The sequence below is a fragment of the Ochotona princeps genome, chromosome 8 (assembly GCF_030435755.1).
Source record: "Ochotona princeps isolate mOchPri1 chromosome 8, mOchPri1.hap1, whole genome shotgun sequence".
In the NCBI taxonomy this organism is placed as follows: Eukaryota; Metazoa; Chordata; class Mammalia; order Lagomorpha; family Ochotonidae; genus Ochotona; species Ochotona princeps.
Window position 1 is genome coordinate 14481415 of NC_080839.1, and position 14063 is coordinate 14495477.

Below are 14063 nucleotides of genomic sequence, written 5' to 3' on the forward strand. Positions count from 1 at the left end.
TGCAGTCACTCTAATCCAGCCTGATGCCTGACGCATCTGTCCACTGTCCACAGGATGATTTTGAAAAACTGAACCTAACCAAACCCCTCTGACTCCACTTCTTTGGGAAAACTTTCAGCTCCTTGGGGTGACATGAAATGTACTTTGTCCTCTGGCACTTGCCTGACTTTCCATTTTATCTTATGCCTCCTAAATGCCATTCAAGCTCCTGCCATCCTAACAAGACTTAAGGCTGTGGGATGCAGATTGACAATTGAATCCACATATGCAACGTGCAATAGTCACATCAGGACAATGAGCTTTTCCACCTCCTAAAACATGTCTTTTTTCTTGGTGCTGGGAGCCTCCACAGTCTTCTCTTCTGGTTCTTCACGAAGTTTACAATATATTGTCATTTACAATGTCACTACATATTATTTCATTTGTCATATATTGTCACTTATATAATTTATAATACATTATTGTAAACCACTGCCACCCTCCTGGGACCTCACTCCTAGCAGGTATTTGCTGGCTTCAAAAGCCACCAACTAGGCTTTGATAGACCCCCTGCTTGGAGGAGTCACAACACCTTCATTGGCTGTGCTGCTTAAAAAGAGAGACCCTCATATGTCCCTCCGGGTCTGGGTTGGGACTCTGGAAGGTCAGGAGTGTCCCAGAAGTGAAGCAGTCCTCCCAGGTACTAAAGTAACATCCCATCTGGGTCAAGGTCACCTGAGGTTGCGGCACTGATTGGTAGTAACAATGAATTATCTTGTGAAAAAGACATCATCACCTAGAGTTTTGAATGGAGCTCTGCAATTTTGACCTGCAGCTTCCAGCAGTCAATAAACGATTAAGTAAATGCCAGACAACTGATACCCTAGGGAAGTCAACACGCACAGAGAAACACAGCAAGAGTGCAAAGTAATAGAGTTTCCAGACTCAGCCTCTGAGAGACCTGTGCATGACAGGCTTAAAGATTTAAAAGACACAATGGAAAATTTTAATAGAGAACTAGAAACTATACCAAAAAAGGGAAACATATGGCAATCTCAGAACTGAAAGATGCAATTAACTGGCATTGGGAAATAGTGAATATTGAACACTTCCCATGTGGGTGGTGCTGTGCTCAACACTGCACAGGCCTCCACATCAGACACATGGAAGTTGGCTTCCTACTGCAAGGCCCACAGTCTGTGTGTGGAAGGACTTGTCTTTCAATCCTGTGTATTATCACTTTGGAGACTTGCACAGCCAAAACCCCGTGCAGAGGGTTCCAGTTCCTGCTGTTGTCAGCATGTGTAATAGGGCGGGCAGGGCTCTGCATGCAGGGGGCATCTGTTAGATCTGTGGTGACTGGAAGCCTATTGGGAGATTGGAGGCCCCTGTGTGTTGTGGTCATGCAGCCTGGCTCAGGAAGCTTGGTGCGTGTCTGAGTACCCACAACCAGGAACAGGTTTAGCCAGAGATGTCCTGTGGGCAGAAACGGTAGGAACACCAACTGCTCTGGTGAGCTTTAAGGGAACCAAGAGTGGGACTATGGGTAGAAGCGTGAGGAGTAACAGACAGTCACCCCTTCCCCCTTCTTCTTTCTCCCAACCTAGTGGTGCCCTTTTGGAATCAGTACAGGCCTAGGACTGCAGGGGAGAAAAGAGCATAGGCTCAGGACACAGGGAGAGGAACATGGGTCAGTACATAGGGGAAGGAGTGTAGCGGTCAATGCTGTAGTGTTGCAGATACAGCCACTGCCAGCAGTTCCAGCATCCCATATGGGTGCTGGTTCAAGCCTTGGCTACTCCACTTCTGAGCCAACTCCCTGTGATGTCATTGGAAAGCAGCAGAAGATGACCCAAGTGCTTGGGTCCCTGGACCCACATAGAGGATGGGGAAGAAGCTCCTGGCTCCTGGTTTCAGATCAGTTCAGCTCCACCATTGCAACCATTTAGGGATGAAAGATATATGTCTGTTTCTCTCTCTTTTTCAAATAAATAAATAAATCTTAAGAAATAAATGGAGATAGGAAGGAATGGAGGGAGGGAAAGAGAAGAAAGGAAGGAAGAAAAGATAGAAGCTAGATGTGTGGTCAGCACATAGGGGAGGGAATGTGGGTCAGTTCGCAGAGGAAAGAAGGTGGATCAGTATATAGGGAAAGAAGAGTATGTCGATATGCAAAACAGGAAATCCAGCAGTGCACAGCATTGAAGGGGCTGCAACAGTGTGACTGACCTGTCCCCTCTCCCACCCTACCAGGGTTAAAGAGGCATATGCATCCACCATGGTTGGAGATTTCCCACAAGCCAGGGTGAGGGCTCACTACATCACGTGCACTTTCTCTCTTCATCCTTGTTGCAACCCATGACATGACTTATACACTTAGCCCCATTAAACAGACAATGCAACTGCAACCAAGACAGGCTCCACACACTGACCGATGGTGTCCTCAATGATGTGGGAGGATTCAGATGCAAGCTGACCTGGCTTCCCAAACCTAACCTCAAGGACCCCCTTCTTGCCTACCTAAAAACATTGTGCTGGACCAATTCTCAGAGGAAACAGAGGGAAAAGGGCACGGACCCTGCATGATCTGAGAGCTTAGAGCTGCTGCTCTCCTGGAGAAATCTTCAAATCTGGATCATGGATTGGAGAAAGAAATACCTGGGAACCATGATACAAAATATGACCTTTGCTGGACCCCTGTCTGAGGAGGGGGACCCTGGATGGGCCCTTCCAGGCTGCTTGGGTGACCCATTTCTCTCCATCCTTGAGATAGGACTGACTTAAAGCCTGCAGCTAGTTGCAGAAGTAGCTGAAGAAAGACAAGCAGGGTCCTGGCTGCCTTCCCTGTCAGCAGGTATAATGACAACATGATGTGCCTGATGATTAATAACAGTTCCAGAAACTTGAAACCCCAAGTCAACACATTCTGGAAGTGGCAGATCACTCAGTAGGTTCCCATGCAGTGCCTACATCAGCCAGCCCTCACACAAACAAGTGAATAAACAGACGAACAGAATTCCCCCGGGTCTTGAAGGGAAGATGCTGCTTGCTGGATGGGTTTCAAAACAAGCCACTGGATCACCTTGTGAGGAGAGCCCAGGTGTGTGCTGCACGCCTGCCTTTCTCCTTGCCAATCGCCCATGGCATTGACACCATCTTTGGAGGAAAGTTCTGATTGCCATGAAAACGGAGCTCCTTAAAGATTTGGGAAATTTCTGTGGGGCGTTCCTCTCCTGAGACTTCATTTGCAGTCTCTGATATATATATACCTAACATAAATAGAATTCTAAGAAATTCTAAAAAGAAAGCCATACCTCGTTCCTTTTCTCTCCCTCCCTCAATCCCCCTCTTCCCTTCCTTTCTTTTGTTTCTTTAATCTTTGCAAAGATCCAGTTTCCATTTCCTTTATCATCACAGGCTGAATCCACCACTGACCGTAATGTCCAACAAGTAAAAAGTTGAAAGGCCCTTGTTCAGAGGAGTATGCAGCAGGGCTAAAATCAATACTCGAGTCACAACAGCCCATTTCATTAGTAGGCTTTTCATTTTCTTCTTTCCTTCCTTCCATCTTTCTCTCTCTTTCTTTCCTTCCTTCCTTCCTTCCTTCCTTCCTTCCTTCCTTCCTTCCTTCCTTCCTTCTTTCTTTCTTTCCTTTTGGTATTCTGGGTTAACGACCTCATTATGCAGCAGCCTCTGATTGGATAGCTGAGAACAGTCACACTCATTGGGATCAAGTGCTGTAGTGAGAAGATATACGCCCTGACATCTCCTTGCCATCCACTGCCTATGTGACCTTGAGCGGGTCCCTTCTCCTTCCTGGGTCTTTCTGGGTCCTCAGTAAAGCAGTGACTGCGTGGCCAAGGGTGATGGCTAAGTTCCCATCAGCTCCCAAACATCACAGTCTCTTCCACCGTGCTAGCACCACCCAACACAGCAATGATATGGGAACCCCCTCCAAACCTTCTCTATCCCTAACAGAGGAACATTGTGAGGACTGAAGTTGATGTCAGTGGGTGTCCACATGGCTAAGGAACTCTTCCTGCCCCCCTCCTGTCCTCCTTCTTTCTACCTGGTGGGAAGACATGACCATCAACATGTGGAGAAGCAACTTGTTCAGAGTCACATGGTGGAGTCATTGCTATTCACCTCACTATCCCCAGATCATAATGTCTTCCAGAGTTGTGGATTAGTGGGAAGGGAATTGTTTTGAATACACTCTTCAAGAAAGACTTAAGAGCAGAGGTCATGCAGACCCAGATTTCAGGCTGTGCCCTGGTCTCTTCCTGGTTTTGTGTGTAAAGTTGTATTGGCACAAGCACAGGTGAGCTTTGCTGGTTTACAACCCATCTCTGACTACTTTAACACAACAACAGCTACGTTAGGCAATCGTGACCAAGATGCCACAGCCCACAAATTCTAAAATATTTACTCTCTGGTATTTTACAGAATGTTCACATGCTCTCGGGGCACAGTCCAACAAGCTATCCCTTTTTCAAAAAGCAAATCATGACACAAGACTGTCCTGTGTGCTGGGAACCCTGTCATGGGGCCGTTTTCCAAAGGGGCATTTCCGTTTAAATCTGATGGAAAAATCAGGTCCTGGCACCTGTCACGCAAATGAGGGAACTTAGTTTCCATGTGCTGCTCTTCTTCCCAGGAACTCAAGGAAGGAGAAATACAAATCTTGATTTTGGGGAAATTGCACAGAGGAAAAAGGGGGAGGGGACCGGTTTCAACACTCGGTTGCGACACTCAGTGGGGTTGAAGGTGACAACAGCAAGGGTTGCTGTTTTTGGAAATGCGAGGGTATTTCCGCTTGTCAGGCTGGAACAGGACGACAGCAGCTTGGTCTGGGTGAGCGTTTACCTTCTTTATAAGCAGCGAGCCCGGGTCCACAATGGCAGTCCCCTACGCCTTGCTGTGGCAGCAGGATGAGAATCTCCAGGGGCACCCGCAGCCACCTAATCTCCCTACTCCTCTTCCTGTTCCATTCAGAGGCAGTCTGTCGCCCTTCTGGAAAAAGACCTTGCAAGATGCAAGCCTTCAGGTAAGGCTGCCCCACCTCCAGGATGTGGAACGGTGGATGGATGGGCCAGAGACGGAGAGCATCTCCATGCAGGGCCTTGAGAGCCGGGTTAGTCATAAAAGGATGTGTGTGATTGGAGAGGGGACTGCCACTGGCATGCCTTTTCAGGGCTTGTATTTCCAAATACCCCCAGATGTGGCAAGCATGACAGCATGCCTGGCTCACTCTCCTACAGGCTCTGGCAGTTCAAGAATGATAAGGCACATGCCAGGCAGTGGTGCTGGCATTCAGGCCTGGCAAAGAGGGACAGAGAGGGCATCCCCAAAAAGCCCAGGCCAACTATGTTGTCATGTTAGAGGATCTCACATGCCTGGGGTTCATAATAACTCATGGTATAACTTTATTGGCTGAATGAAGACTAAATGTCCAGAGAATCACAGTGTGCTCTAAACTGTAAAGTGGCCTGCAACAACCAGGATTTTAAAATCAGCTCAGAGACAAATGACAGGCTGTGACACAGGGAGAGCTGTGGGTGTCTGCCCTCTGCCTGTGCATGTCGGGATTGCAGTCACCTTGGGGCGCTGTGAGCTTCTCGTCTGAGGCTGCAGGTTGGGACTTGAGTGTGTGAGTGTGGGGGCAGGGAGGGGAAGGGGGTGTCATCCTAAGACAAGTTGCCCTCTTCCCAGCCATATTACTACCTGCTTCACAAAGTTCCCCCCCCCCCCATTGTTTGCTGGGGGCTCCAGGATATGCCCTGGAGGCCTTTGGCAAGGACATTGAGTCCTACAAGGTTCGGGTGGTAAGAATACTGACAAAGGCCCAATGCACATTCAGGCACAGTGCTTGTAGGCTTACGCAAAGTCCCTATGCAGCTCATGTACTGCCCAGGGCCACCCGAAGGTGCCATTAGCTACACTTCACAAGTGAAGGTCAGGGCAGGTTCTCTTGGACACTGGCAAGGGCTCTGCTGACTATAGCTCGCAGTTGCCAACTCCATTGTTAACCAGCAAGGCCCTGCCCAAAGAAGAAAGGATCGGGAGCCATCAGCAGGTTCCTGGGTGAGCAAAGGCTTGACTGCCCTTGCTGGGTGGACAAATTCACTCCAAGTGGCTCTGTGCAAGGAACTTTTGTTGTTGTTGTTGAAGATTTATCCATTTTTATTTGAAAAGCAGATGCACAGCAAGAAAGAGAGATAGAGAGATCTTCCATCTGCTGGTTCACCCCCCACCCTTGCAAATGATCATAATGGCAGGAGCTGAGCTGATCTGAAGCCAGGAACCAGGAGCTTCCTCCAGGTCTCCCACATGGGTGCAGGAACCCAAGAATTTGGGCCATCCTCTACTGCATTCCAGGCCATAAGCAGGGAGTTGAATTGTAAGTGGAAGAGCCCAATGCAATGGTTTAGTAGCTGAATCCTTGCCTTGCATGAGCCAGGTCCCACATAGGTGCTGGTTTGTATCCACTTCCCACCAGCTCTCTGCTGTGGCCTGGGAAAGCAAGGGGAGGATGGCCCAAAACCATATGACCCTACAACTGCATGGGAGATCTGGAAGAAGCTCCTGGCTCCTGGCTTCCGATTGGTTCAATTCTGGCCCTTGTAGCCCCTTGGGAAGCGAACCAGTGGGTGGAGGATCTTTCTGTATCTCCTTCTCTCTGTAAATCTGCCTTTCAAATAAAAAAATCTTTATTTTTTTTTAAATTTAACAAAATTAAAAATAAAAGGAAGTGGAGGAGCCAGGACGCAAACCAGTGGGATGGCCCCACATTGAAATTTCTAACGCTTGCACTGTGGTAGCCACTAGGATCGGGTGGCAACTTACATTGCATTTACATGAAGGAACATAGAAAAAAGCGAAAACCCCAATGTTTGGTCTCACCACCTCCATTTCAGGATCTTGGGAGACCTGTGTGCCTAGTGGTTTGCCATACTGGATAGGAGGTTTGTAAAGCATTTCTGTGTCTCAGGAGTTAAATGGGATTTTGTGCTCTAGGGCATGCCTCATTGAAACAGGTTACTCAAATCTGAGATGAGAGGCAAGGTGAAGAGAGGGATAGTGATAGGGCTGTCCTCACCAGCTGTGGGAATTAAGCCTGGGTCTTAACCAGCGAGGTGTGCTAAAATGCCAGCCCTCGAATAGAGCTGATTACAGACTGGGCAATCTCTGGGGAGCACAGGAAGACAGTGGGCACAGGGCTTGGCAGGCAGCAGTTGTCCATTATCCCTTTTGCCTTTCAGAATCTGGGATGTTAACCAGAAGACCTTCTACCTGAGAAATAGCCAGCTCGTGGCTGGTTACTTGCAAGGACCAAATGCCAAACTGGAAGGTGAGTGGCTGTTAGGAAAACCGGTGCTGTGTGGGTAATAGGTCACTCTGCCTAGGGTGTGGGTCTTTGCAGCCTCTCGCATCTTACTCCCTTGGGTAGTCTGTAACTCTGTTTGAAGCTGAAGACCCGACCACTAGAGGGCAGAACCTCAGGAGGGCAGGGCCACGAGGGAAAGACACGGGTCCCAGGGCCATGGCTGGGAGGTGCAGGAACCAGAAATCAAGATGGCCCCTTCCCATCGTCCTGTGTTGTTCAAGCCTTAGCCCCACCCCCAGGCTAACCCACCATACACAAGGCTGGGCTCTGCCCCTTACTGAACACATCGCAGTCACGTTCTGGTCTATGCTCTAAACAAAGCTGAATGAACTTGCACAGGCTCCACCCACTCAGACGCCTACTTTCAGCTTCAGTAAGGAGAAGGCAGTCGGATAGTGGGAACACATGGCATTCAAAACGCCATCACCTCTCCGTGCTCTCTGTCTTCCCACTCTTTCCCATCCCTGCTGGCAGCTCCCTGTCTCACTCTGCACGAGTCCCAGCCCTACTGCTGGTTTACTGGAGGTTCTCCTAATCGAGGTTTTCACTTCCACACGCCGACAGAGGCCGCTGAGGGTGAGAGGTGGGTTTGGGGTCTCCCAGGCTTCCCTGGAGCTGCATTCACGTCTTGGTGAACTGTGTTCCCTGTGCGTGGGTCTTGCTGACGGGGAACATGGGCGTCCCTGGCAGAGTGAGGCCGGGATAGAAATCCCATGGAGCAGAATCTAGGAAACGTGATTCTTTAGGTGGAACAAGATGCTGTGTTCATTTTGATCTTCTGGTTTGGATGGTCCTGTGCTCCTGGTTTTTGGTTGGAGTTGGGGAGACAGGAAACCAGCCAAGGTTTCTCCAACTTCTCTGCCTCCTTTCTCTTCATTCGCTTGACCCTCCCCTCTGCCCTTTCCCAGAAAAGATAGACGTGGTGCCCATTGAGCTTCGGACCATGTTCCTGGGCATCCACGGGGGGAAGCTGTGTCTATCCTGTGTGAAGTCTGGTGATGAGAGCAAGCTCCAGCTGGAGGTAAGAATTTGCGGCAGGCATCAAACCACCCCATAACCCAGTGGCTTAAAGCAGCCCCCATTTGCTCTTTCTGTTGCTTCTATGGGTTGGCCAGGGGTAGCTGGGCAGTTCTTCTCTGCCCCTGGAGCATGGTTGGATTACACCTGAGGCTTCCTTCTGCAGCAGGGAGCATGGCTGGCCCTGGGCTCCCTTTCCATGTGATCGCTCAGCATTCAAGGATGAGCTTGAGTTTCTTTACAGTGAGGTGGCTGGCTCCCAAGAGAGATGGTCCCCCAAAGACATGTGCAGGGCTTATTAAATTCTATTTGCCTCATCCTATGGGCTGAAGCCCGTCACATGGCCATCTGGTCTCAATATGAGAGGAGACTTGCAAAGGGTGGGAACACTAGGAGGGAGGGGTACCCAGAGGGCTTCACGGTGCCTCTCTCTTGCTCAAGACAGCTAACACACTTGCATTCGCCTTTCTAAAAATATTATTTTTTTTGCAAAGTCATCTGTTGGGATGTTTCTCTTCCACTCTTGGTCTACTTGACCTGATTAGTTGGTATCCCAACCAGACTCCAAGATTCCTGGATTCTGGGCAATAATAATGAGATGCCCAGTCCCAAGAAAAGATGGTTTTTTCTCAGCCACTTGATAGTCAGGAATGATCTCAAATGTGTGTGGCCATAACTGTGGCACTGCCGTTTCCCTCAACTCTTCCTGGAGGGCAACTGCCTATTGCATACTGACAGCCTGGCATGTCCCAGCCCCTCTGCGCTCACCTGGCCATCTCTTCATTTCCAGGAGGTTGACATCACTGACCTGGGCAAGAACAGTGAGCAGGACAAGCGCTTCATCTTCATCCGCTCGGACAATGGCCTTACCACCACCTTCGAGTCTTTCTCCTGCCCAGGCTGGTTCCTATGCACGGCGTTGGAAGCTGACCAGCCCGTCAGCCTCACCAACATGCTGAACGAATCTGTTGTGAATACCAAGTTCTACTTCCAGGAAGACCAGTAATGCAGTCCAGGCCTACTCCTCTCCACTTCCAGCCCCTCAGGGACTCCAGGAACCACCTCTCCACCCCTGAGGAGCAGCCTTTGCACGGTCAGCCACGGGAATGAGGCTCGAGAGCCCTGGACACGGCCTCCTCAGTGTCCAGCCTCCTCAGTGGACACCACCTCCAGGCTGTCTGCAGAACTGTCTCTTTAAAGCACACTTTGCATCTGGGCAGCCCCCTGTTCGCAATGCTTGCCCTTCTGTCTACCGTCTGGGAAAAGCCCAGACCACCTGCCTGGCCTTACACCCTCTGGGTCACTGTCCCAGCTGGCATGCCGCTGACCTGACAGGCCACTCACCAACCTCCTAAACAAGGGCCTCCCTCACCCTGATCCATAAACGGATGTTGGTTCCTGGGGAGGTGTTTAAAGGTCTATGAAAAATGGACTTCTTAGGTTTATTTTTTTATTCATTGTAAAGGAGAAGCTCTCGCTTGGAGTTGGGGCTTTTCTGGGAAGGTTGGGGAACTGCCACACTCCTGCATTGTGAAGTGATACCGTATCGCAAGTGGAAAACAGGGGAAACCTTCTTTTTTTCTTCTTTCTTTTTTTTTTTTTTTTTTTTTGCAATTCTTTTAGTGATGTTCAAAACTCTTTGAGTGAGCAGTGAGCTCACTCTGTCAACTCCTGCATTTTCTTCTGTTTTGGAGCATCTCTGAGCCCCTCTGCCCATGCCCTGACACCATTTTCATTCCACATCTTCCCAGCTGTGTGCAGCCTTCTCCATCCTGATGCCCACACCATGCAAGCTTGGCTCCCCAGGAGCTCGCTCCTGCTCTGCCGAGGTAGAACTCCAGGAAGTGTGCTTTGCCTGTGTTAACGATTCTGAAACTCCCTAAGAGATGGCCATGCTGTTGTCTGGCCCCAAGCTCTGGGGAAAGTGGAATAGGGCCAAGCACCTGGCCTGGCCCTGAAGAAGCACTCCCAGAATGTATGTTGTATGAATTGGGTGGAAAGTTTCCTGCCTCTGTGACTTCAGCTCTGTTTTACAATAAAACCTTCCAAGCACTTGCTGTGTTGGCTCTGTTCTTGGCCATGCGAGGCTCAGGGTATGGAATGCAGGGAAGATGGTGAGGCCAATGGGTCCTTCTCAACTGCTGGGCCAGGCCGTGGCTCCTTCTCCTCTGAGAGTCTTTGTCCTTATGGGTTTCTGTTTCCTTGGATAAGAGAGCAGACTTCCCTGCCAGGAAGCTGTGCAGCAAGCTTTGTCCACAACAGCCGCCATGCAACCATCTCAAAAGAACAGTACATGCACCTTGAATCTGCCTACAACACAGCATTTGATGGCAGAGCAACTGACTGTGGCAGCACTCAGCACAAACAGATGAATCTGGCAGACAAACATAGAACATGATTTCATGTACATGAAGTTGGAAACGGCCAACGTGGAGCTGGATATACAGACATATACAGACAGATGGGCCAACCTAGGGAGAAGCAAGGACAAGCCCACCCTAAAAGCTATGGGGCAGTTGGCTTCCAAGAGAGTGTCAAGCAGGAGCACTTGGGGGAGACCAAAGTCCAGGCATCAGCCTATTTCTTAATATATATATATATATATATATATATATATATTTCATATGTGTGCATATATATACACACACATTTGCTTATATACATATGATGGAAGCTTGAGTCTGGCCCTATAGGCAATCAGCCAACAAACAACAGTACAGCCCTTTCTCCTGCCCAAGCTCTGTTGCATTCTGGACTTGCACATTATACTCCTACAGTGAGGCTCCAGGGGACCCGTGCACCTGCAATTTGCTTTAGGCCAAGTCGTCTCCCACCTTGGAGCCTGTTCCTCTTGGGTTCAAGGGGAGTGGTGATTTAGAAGGGGTTTTTCAAACAGAGCTGCTGAATCACCTCTCTGAGGTCCTCAGAGGTGGGGATCCCAAGAAGGGGAAGGCTCAGCATCGTCAGGCTCCAACTCTCAGACCTGCGCCCACCTCTTGACCTTCCCTGCTTCACAAACTGGACTTCCCATAGGACTTGGTATGAAGAGGCAGTTCTATTGGTAAAAGCAAATGAGTGTAAGCAGCAGACTGCTAAAAGGCACCCAACTGCATGCTCAAAGTCTTGGTTGCTGTAAGGATGTGTAGAATGGCCAACACTTCTGAACCAACCTACCCTAAAGGGATGATACAGGACTGAAATGAGATGAGCAGATGACATGATGGATAAGTGCAAATGGCACAAGGCACATACAGGAGGCCTGGATGATTTTTGACAAAGGTGGCAAGAACATGCATTAGAAAAAAGAATTAATTGTTTTTTCAGGGGCTGGCCTAGTGGCTTTGCAAGCTAACCCTTTGCCTGAGCTGCTGGCATCCCAAATAGGCTGCTTCACTTCTGATCCAGCTCTCTGCCTATTGCCTGGGAAAGTGGTGGAAGATAGCCCAAGTCCTTGAACTCTTGTACCCACAGGGGATACCTGGATGGAGAACCTGGCTCCTAACTTTGGGGAGAGAATCAGCAGATGAAAAATCTCTCTCCTGTGTGTGTGTGTGTGTGTGTGTGTGTGTGTGTGTGTGTGTGTTTGCCTTCTTCTTTCTCTCTGTAAATCTGCCTTTCAAATAAAAATATAAATGTTTTCTTAAAAAATAGTGATTTCAACACATGATGTTAGTAAAACCAGACACATAAATATAGAAAAATAAAAGTAGATTCCAGCACTGGCACAGTGGCTCAACAGGCTAATCCTCTACCTGCAAGTGCTGACACCCCATACGGGTACCAATTTGTATCCCAGCTGCTTTACTTCCCATCTAGCTCCCTGTTTCTGGTCTGGGAAAGCAGTGGAGGATGGCCCAAACCCTTAGGACTGTGCACCTATCTGGGAGACCTGAAAGAGGCTCCTGACTCCTGGCTTCAGATGAGCTCAGCTCTGCCATTATGGTCATTTTGGGAGTGAACCAGCAGATGGAAGATCTCTCTGCCTGTCTTTCCTCTCTGTATACATGCCTTCCTGGCAAAAAAAATGAATTTCAAAAATACATATTTTTTCCATTCATCATATGCAAAAATCAACTCAAGATAGATCAAATGCCTAAATACAAGACCAGAAACTGTTAAATTACTAGAAGAAAATGTGGGGAAAACATTTGAGGACATTGATGTAGGTGATGTAGGGAGAGAGAGGAGGAGAAAGGGGGAGGAAGAGAAGAGGAGGGAGATGGGGGAGGGAGGAGGAGGGAGAGAGGGAGAAGATATGTGGAGAGGGAGGGTTTCTATTCGTTGGTTTACTCCCCAAATGTCTGCAATGGCTGGAAGTGAGCTGATCCAAAGCGAGGAGCCAGGAGCCTCTTCTGGGTCTCCCACGTGGGTGCAGGGTCCCAAGGCTTTGGGCCGTCCTCGACTGCTTCCCCAGGCCACAAGCAGGGAGCTGGATGGGAAGTGGGGCAGCTGCAGTTTGACTCCGCCCCATACAGATGTCGTCATGGTCTGCAGCTTTACCTGCTACTCCAGCACTGACCCTCTTCCCCAAGGCTATCTGAGGGAGGGAGGTTTCATGTCGAGCAAATTGGGAAAACAAGCTATGTCCCTCCGCTCCTTATTTGCAAAAACACCCCCAATTTACTACCTAAATTAACACAATTTACGTTAAATAGTAAAGAGAAGCGTGAAGCTGACAATCTGTTGTAACTAGTCTGTGAGGGAGAAAATAGGAAACCTCCTACCTGCAATCTAATTTAGCACATGCTCAAATCGTGCGGCTGGAGTGGTGCACAGTCTTTCCCAGAAGCGAACAGCATCTCTGGCCTTTGCACTGAGAGGTGCTCTCAGGGAGAAGGAAGCTGCTGGAGTCCACCAGGGGCTGAGGGACTTGACTCATTCTGTCTCCAGCTCCTTTGAAATGCCCATATGGGATACCAGTATCACACGTGGAGGCCTAATGTGCTATGCCACAATGCCAGTCCCTATGGTTAGATTTTTTTTTTAGATTTATTTATTTTTATTGGAAAGTCAGATATACAGAGAGGAGAAGAGACAGAGAGGAAGATCTTCCATCCACTGATTTACTCCCCAAGTGGCCGCAATGGCTGGAGCTGCACTGATCTGAAGCCAGGAGCCAGGAGCTTCATCCTGGTCTCCCACACGGGTGCAGGGTCCCAAGGCTTTGGGCCGTCTTCCCCTGCTTTCCAAGGCAACAAGCAGGGAGCTGGATGGGAAGCAGAGCAGCCAGGACATGAACCGGCGCCCAGACATGATTCATATATGTGGAGGACTTTAGCCACCAGGCTACCGCACCAGGCCATTGCTAGAAAGATCTTCTACCACTGTCCTTTTCTCTTTGTGAAGGCTGGCTCCAAGGACATCCCTACAGACAATCCCAATGTCACCAGTTCTGAAATAGGTTCTCCAGAACGATCACCATTTCCAGATATTACCACTAGGCGGCGCGTGTGTCCCCAGTTAGCACTCCATGCTACCTTCCATCCCTGAGTGAGAAGGTGTGACCTCTGCTCATCTGTTTCAGTGCTTTCTCTGGGCCATTAGCAAAGACCTGGACATCAGACAGGGAGATGGCCATCAGGCAGGACACAAACTGACATCCGTACGGGATGCAGGTGTTTAAGGAAGCAGCGTTATCTGCTTTGTTAAAATGCCATCCCCTATATATAGATTTTTATTA

At 49.1% G+C, this 14063-nt stretch overlaps 1 protein-coding gene across 1 annotated transcript; it reads left to right on the forward strand.

The window, feature by feature from the left end:
* Window positions 1-4826: 4826 nt before the first annotated feature.
* Window positions 4827-9824, forward strand: IL1RN (interleukin 1 receptor antagonist). The gene is made up of 4 exons (XM_004590740.4): window positions 4827-5026; window positions 7242-7330; window positions 8275-8387; window positions 9174-9824. The coding sequence occupies exons 1-4, from the start codon at window positions 4911-4913 to the stop codon at window positions 9387-9389; spliced, it is 534 nt and encodes a 177-aa protein (XP_004590797.2). The 5' UTR covers window positions 4827-4910; the 3' UTR covers window positions 9390-9824.
* Window positions 9825-14063: the final 4239 nt, after the last annotated feature.